Source organism: Gekko japonicus, unplaced genomic scaffold (assembly GCF_001447785.1).
Source record: "Gekko japonicus isolate JY-2015 unplaced genomic scaffold, Gekko_japonicus_V1.1 scaffold922, whole genome shotgun sequence".
Classification (NCBI taxonomy): Eukaryota; Metazoa; Chordata; class Lepidosauria; order Squamata; family Gekkonidae; genus Gekko; species Gekko japonicus.
The window spans coordinates 299,483-323,046 of NW_015176476.1; the positions used below are offsets into that span (position 1 = coordinate 299,483).

At 45.1% G+C, this 23,564-nt stretch overlaps 1 protein-coding gene across 1 annotated transcript; it reads right to left on the minus strand.

The window, feature by feature from the left end:
- Nucleotides 1-901: 901 nt before the first annotated feature.
- On the minus strand, nucleotides 902-8,988 carry LOC107123856 (chromosome unknown open reading frame, human C3orf18). The gene is made up of 4 exons (XM_015427199.1): nucleotides 8,755-8,988; nucleotides 5,343-5,368; nucleotides 4,570-4,699; nucleotides 902-1,103 (listed from the first exon to the last, which is right to left on the minus strand). Exons 1-4 carry the CDS (start codon nucleotides 8,986-8,988, stop codon nucleotides 1,032-1,034), a joined length of 462 nt encoding a protein of 153 aa, XP_015282685.1. The 3' UTR covers nucleotides 902-1,031.
- Between the last annotated feature and the right edge of the window lie 14,576 nt (nucleotides 8,989-23,564).

Consider the following 23,564-nt stretch of genomic DNA (forward strand, 5'->3'; position numbering starts at 1 on the left):
ATTTCTTTAGCACTAGATCCTCAAGATACTAGAAAACATGTAAAATGCAGTATTGTCCTGCACCTTTTGCCCTGCTTCGTGCCTATTTTAGAAGTGATGGAAAGGAATACAAAAATGCAGATCCTAGAAAGCGGCTGTATGGTTTATAACCATACTGTATGGTGAACTGATTTTCTGATTGTTTAGCTCAAGCCAGAACATGCATGTGCACACAATGTTCTTCCAGACACGATTGTTCTTCGACAAATGTCACTGTCTTTGGCTGAAGAGGGAGGAGATGGATTAACTCAAAATCCATTTGTATTGCTGCTCTTACTTCTAAGACTCTCCTCCCTCTAGCATCAGCAAGTGCTATTCCGAATTCAGAAGAGGTGGTGCTTCGGATATACAAGAGCATGCTTTTGCTCACTATGGATCTTCAGACAGCTGTCTCTAAGGGTTGCAGAGCACCTGTGCAGGAGAAGCCTAATGGAAGACTAGGAAAATGCTGTGTCTCGTGAACATGGTTTGCAGGCAGTTCATATTACACACAGCTGGTCCATGAGGTGGGACAACCCACATGCTCATATATACCCTGGGACAATATCATATACTTATGGCAACACAATAGAGGCAGCTGCCCAGGCTCCTAGCTCCAGGAAGTTACAATCACATATACTGGCATGAGGAGTCACCTTTGAAGTCTACTACTGCACAAAGTGGCTTAGGTTAAACCTGCAGAATTCTGATACTGGGATATTCTGACAATCACCTATGGGAAGAAGGCCTTGAAAATGGATGCCCCAGTTCCCTACTTTAGCCTGTCACTGTCAGTGTTCTGACCAATTTATCGACCAATAACCTTGCATTTTCCATTACACAGCTTGGTACTGACATTACCAATCCATCTCTGAGTGGGGCATTTTGATGGCACACTAACAGTCTTAATTCTTGCAGTATGCTGGTTCCTGGTGCCTTTTCACAGCTGAAATAAGTGGTTACCATCCATTGCAAGCTGCTGAGTGGTTGGCATCATTCTTCTGAAGAACTGTTCATGCATGGATAGCGTTTGCAACATCTGTGAACACAAGGCGACTAGGTCTCTGGAGCACTCCTTGGGTTGTCTACAACAGAGAGAAATGAGAAAAGGCAGATTTGCAAGGAATGTGTGCATGCCTTGCTCCCTATGCCTCTCTCTGGTGTTATCAGGATTCATACCATTCATTGAATTAGGGTACAACTAGCTAAGATTGGATCTCCAGTCTTTCTAAATTTCTTTCAATAGCAACTACTGGAAGGGGAAAGGTAGAATTATTGGGATTGGAGCTACATCACTGAGTAAAGGTAGGTTAACCCTTTCTCCCTCTGCTTTTTCCTCATTGTACTGTCCCCTAGAGGTCCTCTTTGTTCTTGTGGGGAAATCAGGGAATCACTGGCAGCCACTATTTACAGAAGCTTAAAGAGACAGGAGATCCTATGACAAACCTCCAATGTCTTGTATAGTTGTGCTCTTAGTCTGGGAAAAATCCTGGGAATGACAAGGCTAGGACAAAAAACAAACAAACAAAAAATGGAACCAGATTCTTACATTGCCTAAAGATTCTTACCTCTCCTTTCTCCTACCATGTTTCAATTTGAAACAAGCAAAGCAATAATGAAAAGATCAGTTCTGAACATGTGCAAAATACTTTTTCAATATCACTTTTTAAAACCTAAATTTTAAAATAAAACTGTAGGAGAGTTACATCCAGTATAACTTCCCCTTTATATAATCTTATGCTCAGTACATTGTTACTACTTCATGTTATACCATTGCTTCTGTGAAATCCTGAGCAGAATTACACCCTCGTAAGTTCGCTGAAGTCAAATAAGGGAGTAACTCTGCTTAAGAAGGTACTATCAGGATAGGCAACATCATAAGACCATCAAAATAGTACAACCTATTAAGATTCTTCCAGGATAAGTGGCTTGATGACTATATCCATTATCATTTCTGTTCTCCTTAGGGACTATTGATATTTCTTGATTTTTTAAAATGAAATGTTTCAAATCCAATCTTAAATTTGTTTGCACATAGGTCCTACTGATTGCAATTGGAGCCACAACACTGGATGGAGGTGGAGTAACCCTTTCTTCCTATGTCCTTTCCTCAATGTAAATTGGCACCCTATTAAGTTCGATTTGTAACCCGCCCTCCCCTGTGAAACAGGGCTCACAGTGGGGGACAACATTTCTAGTTGGACAGCATTACAATCCAATTAAACAATTTAAAAGACCTTAAAATTCAATAATAAGTTACAGCATACAAATGGCGCATAGAGGCACACCAATCTGTGTTCTCACCGGGTGGGGGGAAGGAAGGGGGAAGCCAGGCTTGATGGAAACTGATTGCTGTCCTCGACCATAAGCCTGGCAGAACATCTGTCTTGCAAGCCCTGCGGAACTGCATTAGGTCCCGCAGGGCATGGATCTCATTTGGTAGAGAGTGCCAACAGGTTGATACCAGGGCTGAAAAAGCCCTGGCTCTGGTTGAGGACAGCTGGATACTCTTAAGGCCAGAGATCATAGAATCATAGAGTTGGAAGGGACCTCCAGGGTCATCTAGTCCAGCTCCCTGCACAATACAGGTAATTCACAAATACATCCCCCCCACCCCAGTGACCGCTGTTCCACATCCAGAAGATAACAAAAAACCTCCAGGATCTCCAGCCAAACTGTCCTGGAGAAAAATTGCTGCCTGACCCCAAAGTGGCAATAAGCATTTCCCTGGGTATGTAACAAAGAACCACAAGAACTAAGCACTGATACAACTTTCCCTGCCCTCCCTCTCATGATCTACCTAAGTTCACAGAATCAGCACTGCTGTCAGATGGCCATCTAGTCACCACCTTCTGAGGAAACTCTTCTCTCCTGAGCGTAACACTCTTGGGGGGGGTATACCAGGAGAGGTGATTCCATCGATAGAGAATCATAGAATCATAGAGTCAGAAGGGATCTCCAGGGTCATCTAAGTCCAACCCCCTGCACAAGGCAGGATATGTTGGTTCCATTTAGGGCCTTGAAGATTACTACCAGAATCTTGAACCTGATTCGGTATTCAACCTGGAGCCAGTGCAGCTGGCAAACCACTGGTTGGATATGGGCTGTCGATGTGGTACCTGTAAGAACCCTTACCACTGCATTCTGGACCAGTTGTAATTTCCGGGTCAGTCAAATGGGTAGCCCTGCATAGAGCGAGTTACAGCAGTCCACTCTGGAGGTGACCGTCGCATGGATCACTGTGGCTAGGTCTGGGCAAGACAGGAAGGAGACTAGTTGCCTAATCTGGTGTAACTGAAAGAATGCCAGGATTTGTGATCTGGGCCTCGATCAATCCAGAAACATACCCACACTCTTGATAGTTGGCACTAGTGTTAAAGGCACACTCTCAAGAGCCAGGAGCTGGCATCCCAACCCTGAATCCTCCCTAACCAGCCAAAGGACCCCTGTCTTAGATGGATTCAGTCTCAGCCATCTCTGTTTCAGCTATCCAACCATGGCCTCCAGCCCCTTGGCCAGAATAGCTGGGGCGGTGTCTGGCTGGCCACTGATCAGCAGATACAACTGGGTGTCATCTGCATATTGACAAGTCAGCCTGAAACTCCATACCAGCTGGGGGAGGGGGCGCATGTAGATGCTAAACAGCATTGGAGAGAGGATTGCCCCTGCAGGACCCCACATACCAAAGGGTATCGTGGTGAAACCCTCTCTCCTAGTGCCACCCACTGTACCTGACCTTGGAGAAATGAGGCAAGTCACTTCAAGGCTGTCCCACAAATTCCTACATCAGCGAGGCGGTGGGTCAACAGATCATGGTCAACATGTCGAACACTGCTGTCAGATCGAGCAATAACAGCAGCGCCATCCCATGCTGATCCAACTGCTTACAAAGATTGTCTGTGAGGGCAACCAGTGCTGTCTCTGTCCCAAGGCTGGGGCGGAAACCAAACTGGAATGGAAAACTCTGGAGCTGTTCCATCACCACTCTCTCAATTACCTTACCCAGAAACAAAAGATTCCATACTGGCCAGTACCCTAGAGGTTGGGGTTGCCAATCAGTCTGGAGAAAAATGTCCTGTCCCTTTAAGAAAGGCTTAATGTGTAGAAATGGGCAGGTGAAGCTGTTCATGGCACAGAGGTAAATAACTTCTCATTCATTCTCTGCTAAAGGGACAGGACATTTTCCTCCAAAACTACACAATAGATTTTGCAAGCATCAGAGTCTGTGGCTTGAGACACGCTTATCAAAACTAAAGCTCATTTAATCCTGTAAGACTTACTTTCAAGTAAACATATATAGGATGGAGCATTCATTAGAAGACACTTTTTCAAAAAAATATATTAAAAGGTCTGCTGTTCCAAACAATCCTTTATTGCTTAGATAAAAGTATGGATTTTGGTCATACACTTGTAGGTGTTCTGAAAAAGAGCACGGCAGAGCAACCGCGGCTGCAGCAGGGAAGAGCGCAGAGAGAGCCCCCCACCCTCCCACTCTGGAGTCGAGCAGGCTTTCGTGCTCAGGCACCTCATGTAGCAAAGGAACAGAATTACCTTGTTCTGGGAGGCCTGCAAGGAAGCGGCATCTCTGCCATGCTCCAGCAGCTCCTGCTCCAGCTCATCTTGTTCTTCAGCAGGCTCCAAGTTGTACATGGGCATGAGGTGATGTCGTAACTTCTCTAGTCTAGTTAGGGAAGATGGATGGTTTAGCACAGAGGCTGCACTGCAGTGACAGAATTTATAACTTGGAGATATTCCCTTACACTTAATAGTGTTAGTTTGAGGACTTGCTGTAAGATCACATGACTTTAACTCTAGGACAAGGCTTAAGGACTGCTTTACAAGATGTTTTAGTCGCTCTTCCTATTAAAGTCATTTTAATGCACCACCCATTCCTCATCCTGGTAGTCTTTATCTGTGGACTCAAATATTATAGTGGCTAAGACAACATATTATGGTCTGGGACATTGCTGCTTCAGCTACCTGTGTCACAGACTCACCAACTGACCTGAAGTCAGTCACCAAGCCTCAGCCCCACCATGTGTTCTACAGGAATAACAATCAAATCTGTCTCTGTTGTAAGTACGGCAACAAGATAATGAGTGTAAAATTCTTTCAATACTGAAAGCACTCTGTCAGTTAAAATGATTGCTAAGCCCTCTGAGCAGATATGGTATCATTTCTGTTGCTATCAGAATAAGTGGAATTTTTGGACTTGGTTCAATCTCTGTTACTTAAATGAGGAGGCTTTTAATACCAATTTTCTGGGGGGAAGGGGAAGTAGCAAGAGAAAACCACTGCTTTACCCAAGAGCAATGAGCACTTACCGTTTTCTCTTCCTTATATACAGAACCTAGAGGAAAAAACACATTGTCAGCATATACATAGAACAGTACACTTCTCATCAGTGAGGTGAGGTAGGTTAGGCTGACAGTATGTGACTGCCCCAAAATCACCCACTGAGTTGTCACAGAAAGATAGGGATTCAAACCTGGGTCACCTAGACCCTTCTCTGAAGCTCTAGCTGCTACACCACACTGGCTTTCATAGGGTGACTGCTGTTGAAGAGTAGCAAGCAGCCAGGCCTAGTTGAGTCATGCAAGTCAGATGGTACCAAATCACCCAGAGGTTGTTTCCAGGCCTAGGGTTGCCACCCTCCTGGTGGGACCTGGAGATTTCCCAGAATTACAACTGAATTCCAGACACACAGATCAGTCTCCCTGGAGAAAATGGCTGCTTTGGAGGGTGGATTCTCTGACTTTATATATAGCTAATGCCTCTCCTCTCCCCAAGCCTTGCCCATCTCAGACTCCACCACAAAATCTCTAGAAATTTCTCAACCTGGAGCTGGCAACCCTAAGGCCTGGGCCCAATGAGTCCTTCCTCAAGGCCAAAAATAGGTCTGGGAAGGACCTATTTTTGGGCCCTCTCTCCCTGTCTTTTTCCTCTCAAAACCCAGCCAGGAATACTATGGTTACCGAGCATCAGCCAGTGAGAGAATTCATTGCTTAATGCTACAGGCACTCTTTTAAAAACAAAAACCACCAATGTATTTTTTTTTAGATTTCACATTTTTCTGTAAACCTGAGACCCTTTTCAGGTTTGTAGAAAGATCTGTCTTGTCCGTTCACAGCTCCTGTCACTGGATTTAAGTATCCAAACATTTGGCCAACTTGGCTATTAATATATAGACAAGTCGGGCCCTGCAAAAAAAACTTGCAGGGTGGCTATCCCATTCCTCCCACCTTTACTTCTTCCTTTCTCCTTTACCTCTCACATTCTTTCTCCCTTCTGCCACCCCTTTTCTTACTCTTTCTCTCTTCTCCATCCACGTCACTTCCTCTCCTTCTGCTCCCTCATAACTCTCTGTTTTTCTACCTCCCCACCTCATCACTTTTTCTCTCTTTCTGTCTTCCACCCCATCACTCGCTTTTTCTACCCCATCAATCTCCCAGCCTCCCACCTGCTTGCTCCACCCCCACCCTCCCACAGCAGCAGCAGTGGTGGTGGCAGCAGTCTCTGCCGCCCACCTGCTTTCTCCCCCCCCACACACACACAGTGGCAGCTCTCCAGGAATTACAGCAGATCTCTCAGTTACAGAGATTAATCTCCCTTAGTTGCCAGTTCCAGGCAGGAAAATTCCTGGAGATTTGGGGGTGGAGTCATGCAAGTCAGGTAGTGTGAAGCAGCCCAGATAATGCTGCCGGCCTATTATTTATTTATTAAATTATATTTCTTAACCACCCATCCCCTCTCATGCGTGGCTCAGGGCAGTTTACAACAATTAATTCAATACATTATAAAATCAATCAAACCCATAAAAATTCCAGTATTTAAAACATTCAGAAACATTTAAATGTCGAAAACATTTTAAAACAAGATTGCAATTCTAGCAGTTAGTCATGGAGGGGAGGTGGGGTGCCAGGCAGATGTAAGGAACCATCCCTGGCCTCAATCAAAGGCCTGTCGGAACATCTCTGCCTTACATGCCCTGCAAAAGTTTAATAAGTCGGGCAGGGCATGGATGTCATTCGACAGAGAATTCCACCAGGCCCTGGCCCTGGTCGAGGTCAGCCGGATATCTTTGGGGCCGGGGACCAACAGAAGATTCTTATCTGCAGATCTTAATGCCCTTGGGGGGACTTGTCAGGAGAGGCAGTCCCAAAGGTATGTAGGTCCCTGACCATTTAGGGCTTTGAAGGTAAGCACCAAAACCTTGAATCTGATCCGGTGCTCCACCGGCAACCATTGCAGTTCGCGCAGCACTGGGTGTATATGTGCCCTCCATGGGGTCCCCATAAGGACCCGCACCGCTGCATTTTGTACCAGCTGAAGCTTCTGGGTCAGTTTCAAGGGTAGTCCTATGTAAAGCATAGAGTTGCCAACCTTCAGGTGGGAACTGGAGATTCCCCAGAATTACTACTGAACTCTAGACAACAGAGATCTGTCCCCTTGGAGAAAATGGCTGCTTTGGAGGATAGACTCTGTGGTATTATATCCAGCTGAGGCTTCTTTCTTCCCCAAACCCTGCCCTCCTCACAACTCTACCACAAAATGTCTAGGAATTTCCCAACCTGGAGCTAGAAACCCAAGGATCCCTCCCTCAAATGACATAATAGATCTGGAAAGGGTCCTGCTCCCTTCCCCTGCCTTTTACCAAGCTTGGAATACTCTGACTGCCTAGCAACAGCCACTGAGGGAATCTGCTTGTTTAAAGCTACAGGTGCTTCTTTTATCATTTTTGGCTTTTTGAAGCTGCCCAGTATTTTTTTTAAAGATTTTGCATTTTTCTGCAAACCTAGGGCCATATTCAAGTTTGTAGAAAGATCCGTCTTGCCCGTTCGCAACTCCAGTCACTGGATTTAAGTATCCAAAGATATCCTGACTTTGCTATTAGAATATACAAGGGGCGGGACCTGCGATACTCACGGGAGGGGGGGAGGGAGCTCCACACCTATGAGGAAGAGGAGGAAGCAGCAGGAGGAGGTAAGTTCTCCCCATCCCGCCAGTTCCCCCCGGCCTCGCTGGTCTCCCTCCCCCCTCCAAAGTGAGGGCCGGGCAGCAGCCGCCCCGGCCTCGCTGGTCTCCCCCCCCCCGAAGCACGCTGCCCCCCCAGCTCCAAAGCGGTGGCGGCGGCGAGGCCGGGTGCAGAGCATTCCCTGCGCATGCACAGGGGACGCTCTGTCACTTTTAGGGGATTTAAGTATCCCCCCGATATTTTTTTTACAGGTTTCAGATTTTTGTGCACACCTGGGGACTGCCCCAAGTGTGCACAAACATCTCCCTCCCCCCAAGGTGCCCCCGATGTGTGGAAATAAGTATCCACACGCAGGGGGCGACTTCGGTATTAGATATATAGTTGACATGTTTATATATGTTGATGTCATGCCTAGGCTGGATACAAACTGCTCATTAAAGTACAATGGTATATTTACACCTCAGAGTGCATCAGATATAAAACCATTTCTCTCTCCCTAGGATATGGTAATGCTGTGGAGATCAGGGGTAGGCTAGGATTCTCTAACCCAAAACTGTCAGCACCTTTATCAAACTAAAATCTCCAGGATTCTTTGGAGAAAACCATGACAGTTAAAATGGCATAAAACCAATTATTAGAAATATCCTCAAAGAGGTACCAAACTGCTGGTATACGGGTACACTGTCTGAAAGTCTAATGAAGCTCCTGAGCTTTGCAGTTTTCTATTCTCCAGTGGGAACCATTGATAGATGATGCCTTACCATTGCAACAGCCAATCCAATCACAGTGATGATGCCAAAAGAGAGCAACATGGTCCCCATGCCTGGGCCATGGCTAGCCACATCTGGAATTTTGGTGCTGTTAAAGCTGCTGCTTTCAGGGGTCATTGTAGCAGTTTTTGATCCAGCCCCATCCACAGCTGTCCCATGGTCTGGCTCAGAAGTGGTAGCACTGTTGTGGTACAAACTGTTTACAGTGGATGTGCTGTAGCTCATTTTGGACCAGGGCTTTTTATCCTCTTCCACTTAAATGGTGCTTCAGCTCTTGAAGATCTAAGTTTTCAGTTGTGATGTCATCTATGAAGTTATTCCTCTTCTATCAAGAAACCTGCTGGGAAAGCCCTTTCCTTGCATTTTCGTTAGCGGCTCTTCTGTACCGAAACCCCATTGGCTAATCCCTAGCAGCACAGAGGACAGATAGAATCATACATTATTAGCACAATACTGTTACCTGATTTATAATGTTTATTTATTTCGTTTACTTATAGCCCACCTTTTTTTTTTGCTGGGACTCAGTATGGATTACAGGATATGAAACAGAGCAATCTGACAGCATAAAAAACCAATGCAATAGGGCTAACATTACAGAATTAGACGACAGAGTTAACAACTAACTATCTAAACTATCTTCAGACTGTATCTGAAGAAGTGTACATGCACATGAAAGCTTATACCGTGAATAAAACTTTGTTGGTCTTAAAGGTGCCCCACTGGACTCAAACTTTGTTCTGCTGTTTCAGACCAACACGGTTTACCCAACTGGATCTAGCTAAAGCAAAGTATAATACAAACAAAATCAAAGGATTACAAGGTATAAGGCAACACAGCAAAGGCAGGTGATACTACAAAAACCACTGCAGCACACTATTATTCAACTCCATTAGAAAGGTGTCCTCCTGGACTGTTCCATTCTACTATAATTCTGATCTCTTTTTAAAAATATCTACTTCTACAGTGCCAACCCCAGGAAAATGACACCCTTCTATTACACCCTCCACTATACCCTTCTGTTGACGTCAACAGGCTTAGAAGGGTACAACTGTTTAGGATGGCACTGTTAAGCATATATAAAATTACCATACATTTCAGGGGGACAGAACTAGGCTTGCGTCCTGCACCCAATTTTCTGTTGCAAGTGCTGCCCCTCCACTGGTGAAAGAATCAATGGTGTCAATCTGCCTATGATGAAAACTACATGTGTGAACACCCTCTGAGCCAATTTCTCTTCATCCTCAAAAGATCCTTTCAACAGCAAAAGGGGAGTCTGCCTAACAATTGCAATGACAATAACATCTATATGCGCCCCCTTGCCCAGATTGCCCGGAGGCATGGACTGGGATGTCACCAGTATGCAGATGACACCCAGCTCTATCTGATGTTGAGCAGCCAGTCTGACTCCAAACTGGAAGATCTGGACCTGGAATTACAAGCCGTGGCTGGTTGGCTTAGGCTGAGCCATCTGAAACTGAATCCAATGAAGACGGAGGTCCTGTGCCTAAGTCGAGGTGGCCTGAGGGTAGGGATCCCGCTTCAAACTTTCGATGGGGCTCCTTTGGTGCCAGCACTGGAGGTTAGGAGTCCGGGAGTGCTCCTAGATGCCTCCTTTACAATGGAGGCCCAGGTAGCAGCCACTGCCAAATCAGTGGCACAGAGGATTTATCCTCTGGTTACAGTAAACATCTGAACAGAACTGCTGTCAGTTCTAGCCCATGCTGGTGTGAGCTACCAGCCTTGTCCCCAGCTCGCCGTCCACCCAGTGGTTCGAAAGCTTCGGCGAGTAGATAAAACGGGTACCACTCCTTAGAAAGGGTTGGCACACTAACCCCCCCCCCCAGTGGGGGGAGGTGTTAGCCGGCGAAATGGAATGTCCAGCTCATAAGCTCGGAAGCCTGGAAAGATCTCTTTGGCATTAAGAAGCCTGCGATGGGCCAATCCGGCCAGGCGGTGGCAGTGCGACGCTGCGACTCGAAGCAGTCCTGGAAAAACTGACGTCATCAAGCTAAGCCGAGTGAATGCCGTCTGGAACACGTCTAAGTCTACAGCTGAACCAAATCCCCGTTGGCTGCAAACATGCACGACTTAAAAGATTTATATGTTGTCCTCCCTTACCCCTTATGAATCATTGTTAGTCCCTTGTGAATATGTGTAACTGTAAATCGCTCAGAGCCAGCAGCTCTGCAGGGTTGAGTGATTAATAAATCGAAAGATATTATTATTATTATCATCATCATCATCATCATCATCATCATCATCATCATCATCATCATCATCATCATCATCATCATCGGCTGATCAGGCAATTAGTTCCCTTCCTCAAACGCAATGACTTGGCAACAGTGATTCATGCAATGGTCACCTCGAGATTGGACTACTATAATGCTCTCTACATGGGGCTGCCCTTGTCTCAAATCTGGAAGCTGCAGCTGGTGTAAAATGCCACAGCCAGGCTGCTGATGGGACTCCCTACTTGGGAGCACATTCAGCTTTTGCTAAAGGCACTGCACTGGCTGCCCATAGCATACCGGATTTGCTTCAAGGTGCTGGTTCTCACCTTTAAAGCCCTATATGGTCAGGGTCCAACATACTTGAGGGACCACCTTTCCCCACATGTACCCCAGAGAGCACTGTGATCAGGGCCCCCAGAACCGACTGGCCCTCCTGGGTCTTAAGGAGGCCAGGCTTGCAGTAACCAGGGCCAGGGCTTTCTCAGTGGCAGCTCCCCTCTGGTGGAATGAGCTCCCAGAAGAAATCAGGGCCCTGCAGGACCTTTTACAGTTCCGCAGGGCTTGTAAAACGGAGCTCTTCCACCAGGCTTTTGGAGCTGCCACTACCGTTAAGAACTGAAAGCCGAAGAGTAGGGAGCCCTGTTTTTTCTCTTGGAATTCTAACAACAGCCTGAGCAAGCCACCAGAAAGAGAACTAAAGAGGACCGAAGAACCGACTATGAGAAGAGAGAACTGAACAACAGCAGCCATTACAAAATTAAGGTCACTAGCACTTTACTATACTGTGTGGTCTAAATTATTTTAGAATTGTTTTAATTTAATTTAGATGTTATGTTTTATTGTAAACTATGTGTTGATCTTATGTAAGCTGCCCTGAGCCGGCCTTGGCTGGAAGGGCGGGGGAGAAATTTAATAAATCAATAAATGACCCAGAGCAGAAAATGTGGGCTTGCTGCAACCCCTTGAAAATTTGCAGGTAATGTCTTGCAACAATTGTACTGGTTCTGAAAAGCAGACAAGGCCTTTTCTTATTTGCAGCCCACTCAGAAAAATCTACCTATTTTCTTTTGCGCTTTGTAGCCCTTTCTAACCTCTTCATGGAAGCATCTGAGATAGGGTTTCCAGCCAGCAGCCGGCAACTGGCAGGAGCCTGGACACTGCTGTTGGCACAACGATGTTATGTCACTTCCTGGTCAAACACAGGTCATGCCACTCTAGGAATTGCCAGAAACTCTTGTAAAATCACAGAGTTTCTTACAATTCCTAGAGCAGCATAATGTCACTTTCTGTTTTTCCCTGGAAATGATATATCATCATGATGCCAACAGTAATTTTTAATATTTTTTCTCTTACCAGCTGCTGGAGCAGCGGTAGACAACAGGAGATGAAGGCAGGAGATTCCCTCACCCCCAGTGGTTACGGTGGTGGCTTGCAACCCATAACAGGAAAACAATATGATGAGATACTCTCGGCCTGGGTGGGAGAAGACATACACTGCAGCTCCTAACCCTGCTGATATTCTACCCAGGTTCCAGAAAGCGGAATAGTTAAAGAGCTGCAAGATGAGTTTCTGCCACTTGCACCACAGCAAGGCTGGATATGGGATATAAAAAGGGAAACTCAACTATGAAATCTGTCTTAGGCTAGGGAGGAACTTAAAAGAGCCCTGCTGGATCAGACCAGTGTTCAATATACAGCATGTTAATTCACAGCAGCCAGTCAATTACTCTGGAAGGCCAACAATAGGGCATACAGGCTGAGGCGATGTTGCCTTCTGGCCCTGGTTTCCAGAGGTTTACTGCCTCTGAATGTGTAGGCTCTCTTTAATCACCATGGCTAATAAGCTACTCATAAACCTATCCTCCCTGAATCGAATCTCCTTTTAAAATCATCTGTACCTGTGGCCATCACTACATTTTCTGACATACACTTGCTGAATAAAGTAGTATTTCTTTTTGTCCATCCTGAATCTACTGCCTATCAGCTACACTGGATGCGGAGGAGGAGGAGGAGGAGGAGGAGGAGGAGGAGGGATTTATACCCCGCCCTTCACTTGGAGTCTCAGAGCAGCTTACAAACTCCTTTCCCTTCCCCTCCCCACAACAGACACCCTGTGAGGTGGGTGGGGCTGAGAGAACTCTGAAACAAACTGCTCTTTTTCAAGGACAGCTGTGCCAGAGCTTATGACTGACCCAAGGTCACATCAGCAGGTGCAAGTGGAGGAGTGGGGAATCAAACCCGGTTCTCCCAGATTAGAGTCCGCACACTTAACCACTACACCAAACTGGCTCTCAACATGTTCTCTGTCCACTCTCTCTACCCCATGCATCTTTTATAAACCTCTATCATGTACCTCCTTAGCTGTCTCTTTTCTAAACTGCAAAGTCCCAGACTCTTTAGCCTGTCCCCATAGAAAATATGCTCCAACTCCTCAATCATCTTGGTTGCTCTCTTCTGTATTTTTTCCAGCTCTGCAATGTCCTTTTTGCGATACAGTGGCCAGAACTGCACCCAGTATTCCAAATGAAGCCACATCGTAGATCCATACAGGAGCCCTTATAATATTGCCTGTTTTATGTTCAATCCCTTTCCTAATAAATCCCACCACAGAGTTTAATTTTTTCAGTACTGCAACATGATTTCATTGAGCTATCCACTATGATCTAAAATTCGCTTTCCCGCCCAGTCTCAGCAAGTTCAGAACCTATTAGCACATACTTAAAGATGGGATATTTTGTTCCATTGTACATCACCTTACGCTTACCAACAGTCCAGCACTGAAATTCACAGTCTTGCCCACTTGCCTGAATTGTGGAGATCCTCCTGGAGCTCTTCACTTTGATTTTCAATACCCTAAATAGTTTTGTGTCACTTGCACTGGTGCATCCACTCTTAAAGAAACCTACCCTGGACTCAGGAAAGTTGAATAATTACCGACCAGTCTCAAATGTAACATCCTTGAGCTGAGTGACTGAACAAGTGGTGTTTGGACAACTCTAGGGATTTCTGAATGAAGCAGATTGTTTGACTCCATTTGAATCTGGTTTCAGGCCTCGTTATGAGACTGAAATGGCCTTGGTCACCCTGGTGGGCCTAAGCCAGGAGATGGACTACAACCCTGTTACTTCTCCTGGACTTTCCAGCAGCTTTCGATCATGGTATCTTTCTGGACCACCTTTTGGGGTTGGGAGGCACTGTTCTGTGGTTGTTTTGGTAGGCTACAGAGTGGGCTGCTAGGGGACTGAGTTATCCTGAACCAGAGGCTATCAATCACTTCTCGGTTTCCCCCCTGGGATTAGTTTAAAAGCTGCTTGGTCACCTTTTTGATATTAAGTGGCAGCAACCTGGTTCCCCCTTTGGTTCAAGTGAAGCTTGTATCTTTTGTACAGTTCCAGCTCCAGCTGTAGAGCTTAAATCCTTAAGGGTAGAAGAGTTGCAGTAGATTGAGGGAGCTTGTATCCCATTAACCTATCCCTCAGCTATCAATTAAGACGGTGATCTTAGGAAACAAAATTCCCTGCATAGACAGAAATATTGCACTAAATATGTTAGATGCAGTATGCTCACATCAAGAGGTACAATAGGAATGCACAGGGCATTGATGATCTCTGCATATAGTTGCTCAGTAATTATTTTGGAAAGTTAGCTCTTTGGGGTCAGAAGGTTACCACTTCTTCATGACTAATTTCTCAGATGGCAAGACATCCAGGAACATCATTCCAACAGAAGTAAAGTATGGCAAGACAAAAATGTATGCGATTTAAGGAAGAAGTTTCATTCTTACAAATCTTTCAAGCCATAAGAACATGATTGTCATATGGCGCTGGCCCAATATATGTAGATCAAATTTCTAGAGATAGCCAGGAAAGGACCTCAGGGAGGCTTTAAGAGACTCTGTCCATCTCAGAGAGCCAGTTTGGTGTAGTGGTTAAGTGCGCGGACTCTAATCTGGGAGAACCAGGTTTGATTCTTCACTCCTCCACTTGCACCTGGCTGGATGACCTTGGGTAAGCCGTAGCTCTGGCACAGCTGTTCTTGAAAAAGAGCAGTTTCTGTCAAGAGCTCTCCCAGCCCCACCTACCTCACAGGGTGTCTGTTGTGGGGAGGGGAAGGGAAAGGAGTTTGTAAGCCGCTCTGAGACACCTTCGGGTAGTGAAGGGCGGGGTATAAAGCCAATCTCTTCCTCTCCTCCATCTCCAGTACTAATCACCAACATCTGGCACTCTGAGGTACACTATCTGAAAGGTACACTCTGAGAGTAGATACTGCAGTTTTGGCTCTCATACTTAGCAGCCACTAACAGAGTTGTCCCCACCTAAGAGTCGGCATGCCACAGTGATTGGAGTGGTAGCCTAGGAATTGAGATTGGGTTCAAATCCTCATTTTTCCATGGAAGTTCACCAGGTGACCTTTGGCTATCACAGTCACAGGACTTTTGTTGTGAGACTTAGGTAGAGAAAAAGAGAACTATATGACAAGCTACTTTAGGTCCCCATTTGGGGGAAAAACATGATACAAATAAAATAACGGCATAAAAATAAGTAAATCTTTCAACATTTCAATAGGCCCCCCTGAGCCTATTGGGGAGGGCGGGGTATAAATTTGAAAAATAAATAAAAATAAATAAAATAAAACATATTTATCAAATCATTTTAAAGATATTTATGCTCACTGCCATCAGAGCAGTGAGATCCAGAGATCAAGACACCCAGAGAAATCAGTGAATTAGGATGCAGGACAAAAATATATATGGCAAGACAAATAATGTACCCAATTTAATTTGATTCTGCACATGCATTGTGAAAGGGAAAAACACGTATATTTTCTGCCTGCGATCTCCAGTGGATGATCATGAGGTTTTTCTATTCTGAGACTGCATATTCTTCCTCTGATCACTCTCCCTATAGAACATCCATAAGCTTATAGATATCTAAAATTTTCCCTTCAGGTTGCAGTTTTATACGCTAAAAAGTCTGTGCTGGTTAAGCCAGAAGGAAGACAATTCCATCCCCTAAAGCAGTGGTGGCGAACCTATGGCACGGGAGCCAGAGATGGCACTCAGAGCCCTCTCTGTGGGCACGCGTGCCATCGTCCCAGCCAGGCCTAGACCATCATTAAAGTGTTGAATGCTCTGCCAAATAATTTTAAGTAAATGAAAGCATTTGGGATTGCTTTCCTTACTTTGTTTGGATCATCTTAAGTTAATGTATGAGTTGTTTTTTTCTAAAGTACAACCTCAGTATTCAGGTTAAATTGCCATGTTGGCACTTTGCAATAAATAAGTGGGTTTTGGGTGGCAGTTTGGGCACTCGGTCTCTAAAAGGTTCGCCATCACTACCCTAAAGCATTTTCATTCTGATGTATTTTCACCTTCCTTTTTGCACTTTGATCTTTTTAAGATGGGAGACCAGAATTGTATGTGATTCTAAATGTAGAGCCACATATACAATGGCATTAAAGTAGTCTGTTTTATCCCCCCCCCCCCGGCAATAAAATCCAGTTCTCAGCTAAGGTGGTATTTTCAGAGGATTTTCTACCTGACCATAAGATTTCTTCCCTGAGCAGGCCCACTGGTATCACAATCCATCAGTCATGTGTATAGTTTGGATTCTTTTCCCAGCACTTTACTACTGAACATTATGTTGAACGTTATCCATTTTGGAGAGACCCCCAGGAAAATCTTTAGCCCAGCAGAGAAAAGTCTTAATTAGAATGAAGGAAGCAAGGGGAAAAGAAATACATTAAACGTCAAGTCTGTTTTCTTTCTAGAGTCCGACAACCCATTCCCCCTACTGTGCATTCATTTTTGCACTGTGTGTTGGGGATTCCCTCAGAAGTGTGTGGTTCAAACATGCAATGGAATATACAATTATTAAGCTTTATGTTTTGGTTAACCTTTGCAGAGAACCATCCACCCTGGTCTCCCAGCAGTGTCCACCACAGCCCAGGCTAAACTGCAAGACTTTTCACCTGCTTGGCCTGACCATGCATCACAGTGCACAAGTGCTTCCAGTAGAAGAGGAACTCTATTTGGATAGCACTCTCCTTACAGTCATTCATGGGGATGTTTGCAAGGAGTCACTGCGTAACCTGGCCGGTGTCTCTCCTGGTGGGGACTCAGCCAGGAAATAGAGAAGCCCACCAGGGAAGGATGGGAAGCCATGCAGTACTCAGTTCAGATAGACAGCCAATGTAGCAGTCGGGCTGCAGGGTTTTCCTACGATGGCCAGTGCTTCTGCTCTCCATCAAGCCCTGTGGCCTGTTATACGGTTTAATCCCATCCCCCTCTTCCCCTTTTAGCATGTGCCCCTTAGCATCTTAAACCAAACTGTGACACCAGCAATTACAGCAATTATTCCCAGACCAGGACCAGTGGAGTCCCCAGCTAGACCCAAACAGCTCAGACCAAGATCACTGGAGCTGGTCGAGGGCAAGCCTCCTTCCCCACACTATGGACCGTAACCTCTCCTGTCTCTTTTTGCAGGCAGAAGAGAGCCAGCCCGCCCACTTACTTGTCCTCGCTCCCCCCCCCCCCCCCCCCCCCGCGTCTACAACGTGGGGGAGACTGATTCTAGTGCAAAAAGGGTGGACCGTGTCTGCGTGTGCTGGAGATGGATACATTCTGCCTCCCTCTCCTCCACAAAAAAAAAAGCCGGCTTCAATGGCTGCTGGATAGACTTCTGCAAGCGCGCTGGCTTGCTGCAGCCGGGGCCACCACGAATCTTTGCGGCTTTGCTACTATTCAGATTACCTGCACCGGAAAGGCCGGAGCTGCCGGCGCTGCTTCCCTCACGGTCTTACTTGCCATTGTGTTTTCCAAGATGCCTAGAAGCAACCCGCCCCACTCCGGTCGGCGCTCTGATGTTCCGCTTTGATCTCCTCTTCGCCTGGGATTGGCTAGCGGAGGACCGCGCTCTGATTCTAGATTGGTCCATTAATTTGTCACTCTCGGCGGCTGGACAGTGGAGCGGCCGGGATTTGCTTTCGGATGGGCCTCGCTGTCAATCGTGTGCCCGGCAGGGAGGAGGAGGAACTTTAGCCCTTGGATAACCTTTAGGATCGCCCAGCTCTTTTTTTACAGTATGCGGCTTTTGAGTACCGCGCGTGCAGGAAGACGCTTTTTCTTGCAAAATGGCTGTGGTTCGCACAGGCAGGAAGAAGAGGTGGAAATGAGGTCGCTGGACCGCACCACTGTCGACTGTTACGGTTGCCAACTTCCAGGTCGCACCTGGCGTTCACCTGCTATTATAATTGATCTCCAAGCGACCAAAGTCAGTTCCCCTGGAGAAAATGCCTGCTTTGGAGGGTGGACGCTATGGCATTATTCTCTGCTGAGGTCCCTTCCCTCTCCAGTCTTCACCCCCAAAATCTCCAGGTATTTCCCAACCCAGAGCTGGCAACCCTATTTGAAGCCCATATTTGGAAGTTTCTTCCCAGAAAAACACTACATTTAAATTTACTGCAGTCACATTATTATGCAGGAAGGTTTCTATGCCTCATTGCTTGCCTAGCTGGTTTTCTCTCAGCTTAACCTCCTCACAGGAATGTTGTGAGCACAACATGGGTGGGGGAGAGGTCAATGTAGTCTATCCTAAATACCACAGAGGAATAGTCGGATAAAATGAAGTGATTAACAGAAACAATGCCAATATGAATTAGTGTTTGTAAATATTAAGATCCAAAGTGCAGGAATCACTGCAGAATAACAAACAATACTGTCCTGTTATTCTGAAGGTGCCCATAGGAATGTACAGACTCATCCTTTCCAGGTGTTGAAATGTTCCTTTAAAAAAAAACATTTTACCACTCTCATAAGCAAATAGGAATAGAACATCTGTGAACAGCCATACATCTTAATGAGTATTGTAATAACATGTGTGGACCTTAGTTACTATGATATCAGGATGTATGGGCACAACAAAACCATTGGCCTGTATAATCACAACTAAATGGAAGTAGATGAGAGGCTCACTCTGTCCTTAGTGCCAGATAGTTGGGAGGGGGGGAAGCTTTCACAACTGAAGTGAGATCTGAAACCAAGATTCCTAGCAAAAAGCCAAGCACTATCATTATTCAAAAAACCACACAGGATCCTTTGCCATTTGGGATTCTGAGCTTTTGTCAGATGGGGCTATCACAATTCCAAGCAAGGCTTCAGGGAAATGAATAAAAACCAGTATCTCTTCTTAACCTAAACTAACATCTGGAACCCTTTTGCTAATGTCACAGCCTATGTGCATGCCATTTTAGTGTTTTTGAACTCTAAGAACAGCTATTGTTGAGTCTGGAAGTTTTTATGCATTGAAAATGCATACTTCTCTTGGCAGAAATAACAGTCCTTAACAGCGCAGCCCCTACGAACATATATTAATCTCTTCAGGATGACAACTAAGCCTTATTGTTGGAGTAATGCAAAGATGAGGGTGGCCTACAGAAAAAAAAGGTCCTTCCCCCTTAATAAAGACTTAGTGGGATGTTATCTTCCTTCATGCCATGAAAGGTTTCACTGCCCATTTCCATGTATTAAGCCTCTGTTAAAGGCCCAGGAACCTTTTTCTCAAGATTGTTGGCAACTCAAGATAACTCAAAGATATATCACTGTAAGACCCTGCCAGCGCCACAGCAGTATAAACCTGGTGCAGGCATGGCTGCATAGGTATAGGGACCAGAAATGGCTCCAACCAAAGTGCACCAAAGCATGAGTGGACTTATTTAGAAGAGAAGAGAAGAGATTGGATTTATACCCTGCCCTTCACTACCCAAGGGAGTCTCAGAGCGGCTTACAAACTCCTTTCCCTTCCCCTCTTCACAACAGACACCCTGTGGGGTAGGTGGGGCTGAGAGAGCTCTGAAAGAAACTGCTCTTTTTCAAGGACAGCTGTGTCAGAACTATGGCTTGCCCAAGGTCATCCAGCAGGTACAAGTGGAGGAGTGGGGAATCAAACCGGGTTCTCCCAGATTAGAGTCCGTGCACTTAACCACTGCACCAAACTGGTTTACACCAAACTGGTTTAGTATTAAGGCTTACAACAACCAGGAGAAAAAATGTCCACCCTGCCTGGTCTTCTGCCATACCAACAAAGCCATAGCATCGCCTAAAATACCACTGAAGAATTATAGAAACCCCAGCCAGAATACCCACATCTGAGATGGCAGGGCACATTGCATGAGGCCATACTGTACTGTGGCTTTATTATTAAGCACACTTAAAAAGCACACAAGGGGATTCTGATGATAGGGCTCTGGAGAAAGAACACTTTGCATGAACAGCAAAGGAAGAAAACAACCACGGCTACAACATATTGCTACCACTGCTCTGCTCAGTACTCTTACAAGGATTTCACCTTAGGACCCAGACACCAACCTGGACCCCTACTCTTCCAATGGAAAATTCAAGGACAATATACTCTATGCAGGAAAGCAAGGAGGAGAATCACTGCCTCTGATTCTGCTGCAAATATGTATGCCACTACCCACCCAGGGCAACATCAGTTTACTTTGCATTGGCTCAACAACTAGGGTAGCCTAGCCAGGATGAAAGCATCTTGCCTCTTTAACAGAGACTTAATAGGATGTTAGTTACCAGGTGATTTTATTATATTCATATCATAAAAAGCTTCAGCTGCTTATTTCCACATATTAAGCCTGTATTAAAGGGACAGGTTTTTTCCCCCCTCCAGGCCAGTTAGCAAGCCTGTCAGCAGCCCTTTCTCCTTCAGCAGTTGCTGGCAGCATATCCTGCATGGGGTAGGTATTTACAGTATAGAAAAGGACTCCAGTCCCAAATATACTGACAGGACATCACTATGATGTTGGCAGGATGCCATGCCGGTTGAGTTAACAGGGAGCACAGTCATAATTATGGATAACTACCAGCTACTCCATTCAGCCCATTGTTACTGCTGCTGGCCAAACACTCATATCTCTTGTTTTTAGGATAGGGTTGCCAACAACCTGAAGAAGGAAAAATAATGTCCTGTCCCTTTAATTGAGGCTTAATGTGTGGAAATGGCAGCTGAAGGTTTTTATGGCATATTCACTTGGTAAATAACATCCAATTAAGCCTGTATTAAGGAGACAAGGCATTTTTTCCCCTCCAGGTTGTTGGCAAGCTATTGTAGGATCACAACCCCAAAAAGCAGCCCAAACAAGAGTTTTAAACAGTATCCCAGTGCAGCTCCTTAGCCTGGCTCTTGTGCAGTTCAGGCTGTTAAACAGACAGTTGTTTGACCAGCACAGCTATGCCTATTTTATTTAGAAAATGTGCATGATGCTTCTCCATAGTCCTGCTCAAGGTGGCTTTTTGTGAGCATGCCATGGTTCTGTGGGTCTGCGAAAGCAGCTTTCAAAAGTGCAGGAGCCTTGTTTACTTTCAGGAAGTTTCTGCTAACATAAACTGAAATCTACCCTCCTGCAACTTAATTAGATTTAATTTTCCCTTCTGAAACAGCAGAGTCTTTACTTAACCGTTCAGGTATTTGAAGACTGTAATTAGGGTTATCAACTTCCAAGTGGGGCTTGGAGACCTTCTAGAATTACAACTGATCTCGAGGCAACAGAGATCAGTTCCCCTGGAGAAAATGCCTGCTTTGGATGGTGGACTCTGTGGCATTACGTACTGCTGTGTTCCCTGTCCTCCCCAGATTCTACCACCAAATCTCTAAGAATTTCCCAACTTGGAGCTGACAATTCTAAGTGTATTTGTGCCCCTTCAATTTTGTCATTTGTAACCTAAACATAACACTCAAGCATGGTGTAGTGGTTAAGAGCGGCAGACTCTAATCTGGAGAACTGAGTTTGATTCCTCACTCTTCCACACGCAGCCTGCTAGATGACCTTGGGCCAGTCACAGTCCTCTCAAAACTCTCTCAGCTCCACCTACCTCACCAGGTGCCTGTTGTTGGGAGAAGAAGGGAACGGCGATTGTAAGCTGTTTTGAGACTCCTTAAGGTAGAGAAAAGCAGAATATAAAAAGTGTCTCTTCTTCTTTTCCTCATCCTTTCCTCAAGGACATTTTCTTTAGAATGCCTACAATTCTAACTTCTCTACATTTGTCTTAACATGCAGCACCCAGAACTGGGCATAGTACTCCAGATGAGGTCTGACTAGTATTGAGTAGAACTATTGTAACTTGGATACTGTGCTTCTGTGATCACATCCTACCATTCCCTTATCGTTTTTGGCAGCCATATCATGCTACCAACTCATGTTCTTTACAGCATTGTGGACCCTCCTATTTGAACTTTTACAGATAAGCTTCTTTCTCACGATGACAAAATCCAGCATCCTTTTTCATGGGCATTATGGCACTTTGCATTTTGAATATTATTGATGTTGAGTAATGTATTTTGGATGTTTTGTTGCGCTTTGTATAATTTGTATGCTTAGTGATGCTTATAAAGATAGTACAATTTAGGATATATTAAGGACCACACAGATAGTTATAAATTATAGTAACTGGATTTATTGATAATATTTTTACATCAATAATAAAAACCATTTTAATAGTTTCTTCTTAGTTAAGTTTCACAGTAGTTATATTGGTTTTGGATGTTGCCTATCTGTGATACTCCCTGTCTGGTTTTGTCCAACTCATGTTCAGCTTGTTATCAACTGCAATCCAGAGATCTTTTCCATGTGTACTTCTGCCCAGCTTTCCAACCTATCATCCCAACCTTCAACCCAGCTGGGAGTATTTCTTTCCGGTATGTTGTTGCCTATACTTCCCAGTTTTGAGTCATCTGCAAATCTGACTATTTCCTCTACTGCTTCTTTAGGGCTGCCTCCCTCCCACAGCCCTCATTGCCTGCTGCAACTCTAAGCAACAGCAGGAGAAGGATTTTTAAAAAAAAACATTACTGGCATCTGTGCCACAATGTGACTTCTATGGAAAGCCTAGAAGCTCTAAGAATTGCCAGAAAGTCCACAGTTTTAGCATAGAGTTTCCAGCAATTCCTAGAACAACCTGATGTCTCTTCCAGGTTTTTCCCAAAGTGACATCATGGTACAGATAATGCCATGCCCCCACCCTGAAGATCTTCTTCCATGTTATTGATCAAAATGTTGAAAAGTTCTGAGCACCCCAGTCAAGGCCTTCCTAGACTAATGAAGGACCATTAATTATCTATAGTCAAAGAATATTTATCAACCTCCAACCAGCTGTGAATTCACCTGACAGTACTGTCATCTAGCCCACATTTAACCAATTCGCTGACAAAACTATTGAGGGAATCTTTGTCAAATACATATCTGAAATCAAGGTAGATTACATTCATAGCATTCCTCACTAGGCCATCCTCCCTTTGGCTTGTGCCAAGCTACACACTTATATAGGTTTGCCAACAACCGGGTAGGGCCCAGAGATGTTCCAGAATTACAACTGATCTCCAGACTACAGAGATCAGTTCCCCTGGAGAAAGTGGGTGTTTTCGAAGGTGGACTTATGGCATTATACCTTGATGAATATAATGAATGAATATAAGGGTCAAGAAGCGAGAGAACTGGATATGGAACAACTGATTGGTTTAGCATAGGAAACGGAGTACAACAAGGATGTATACTGTCACC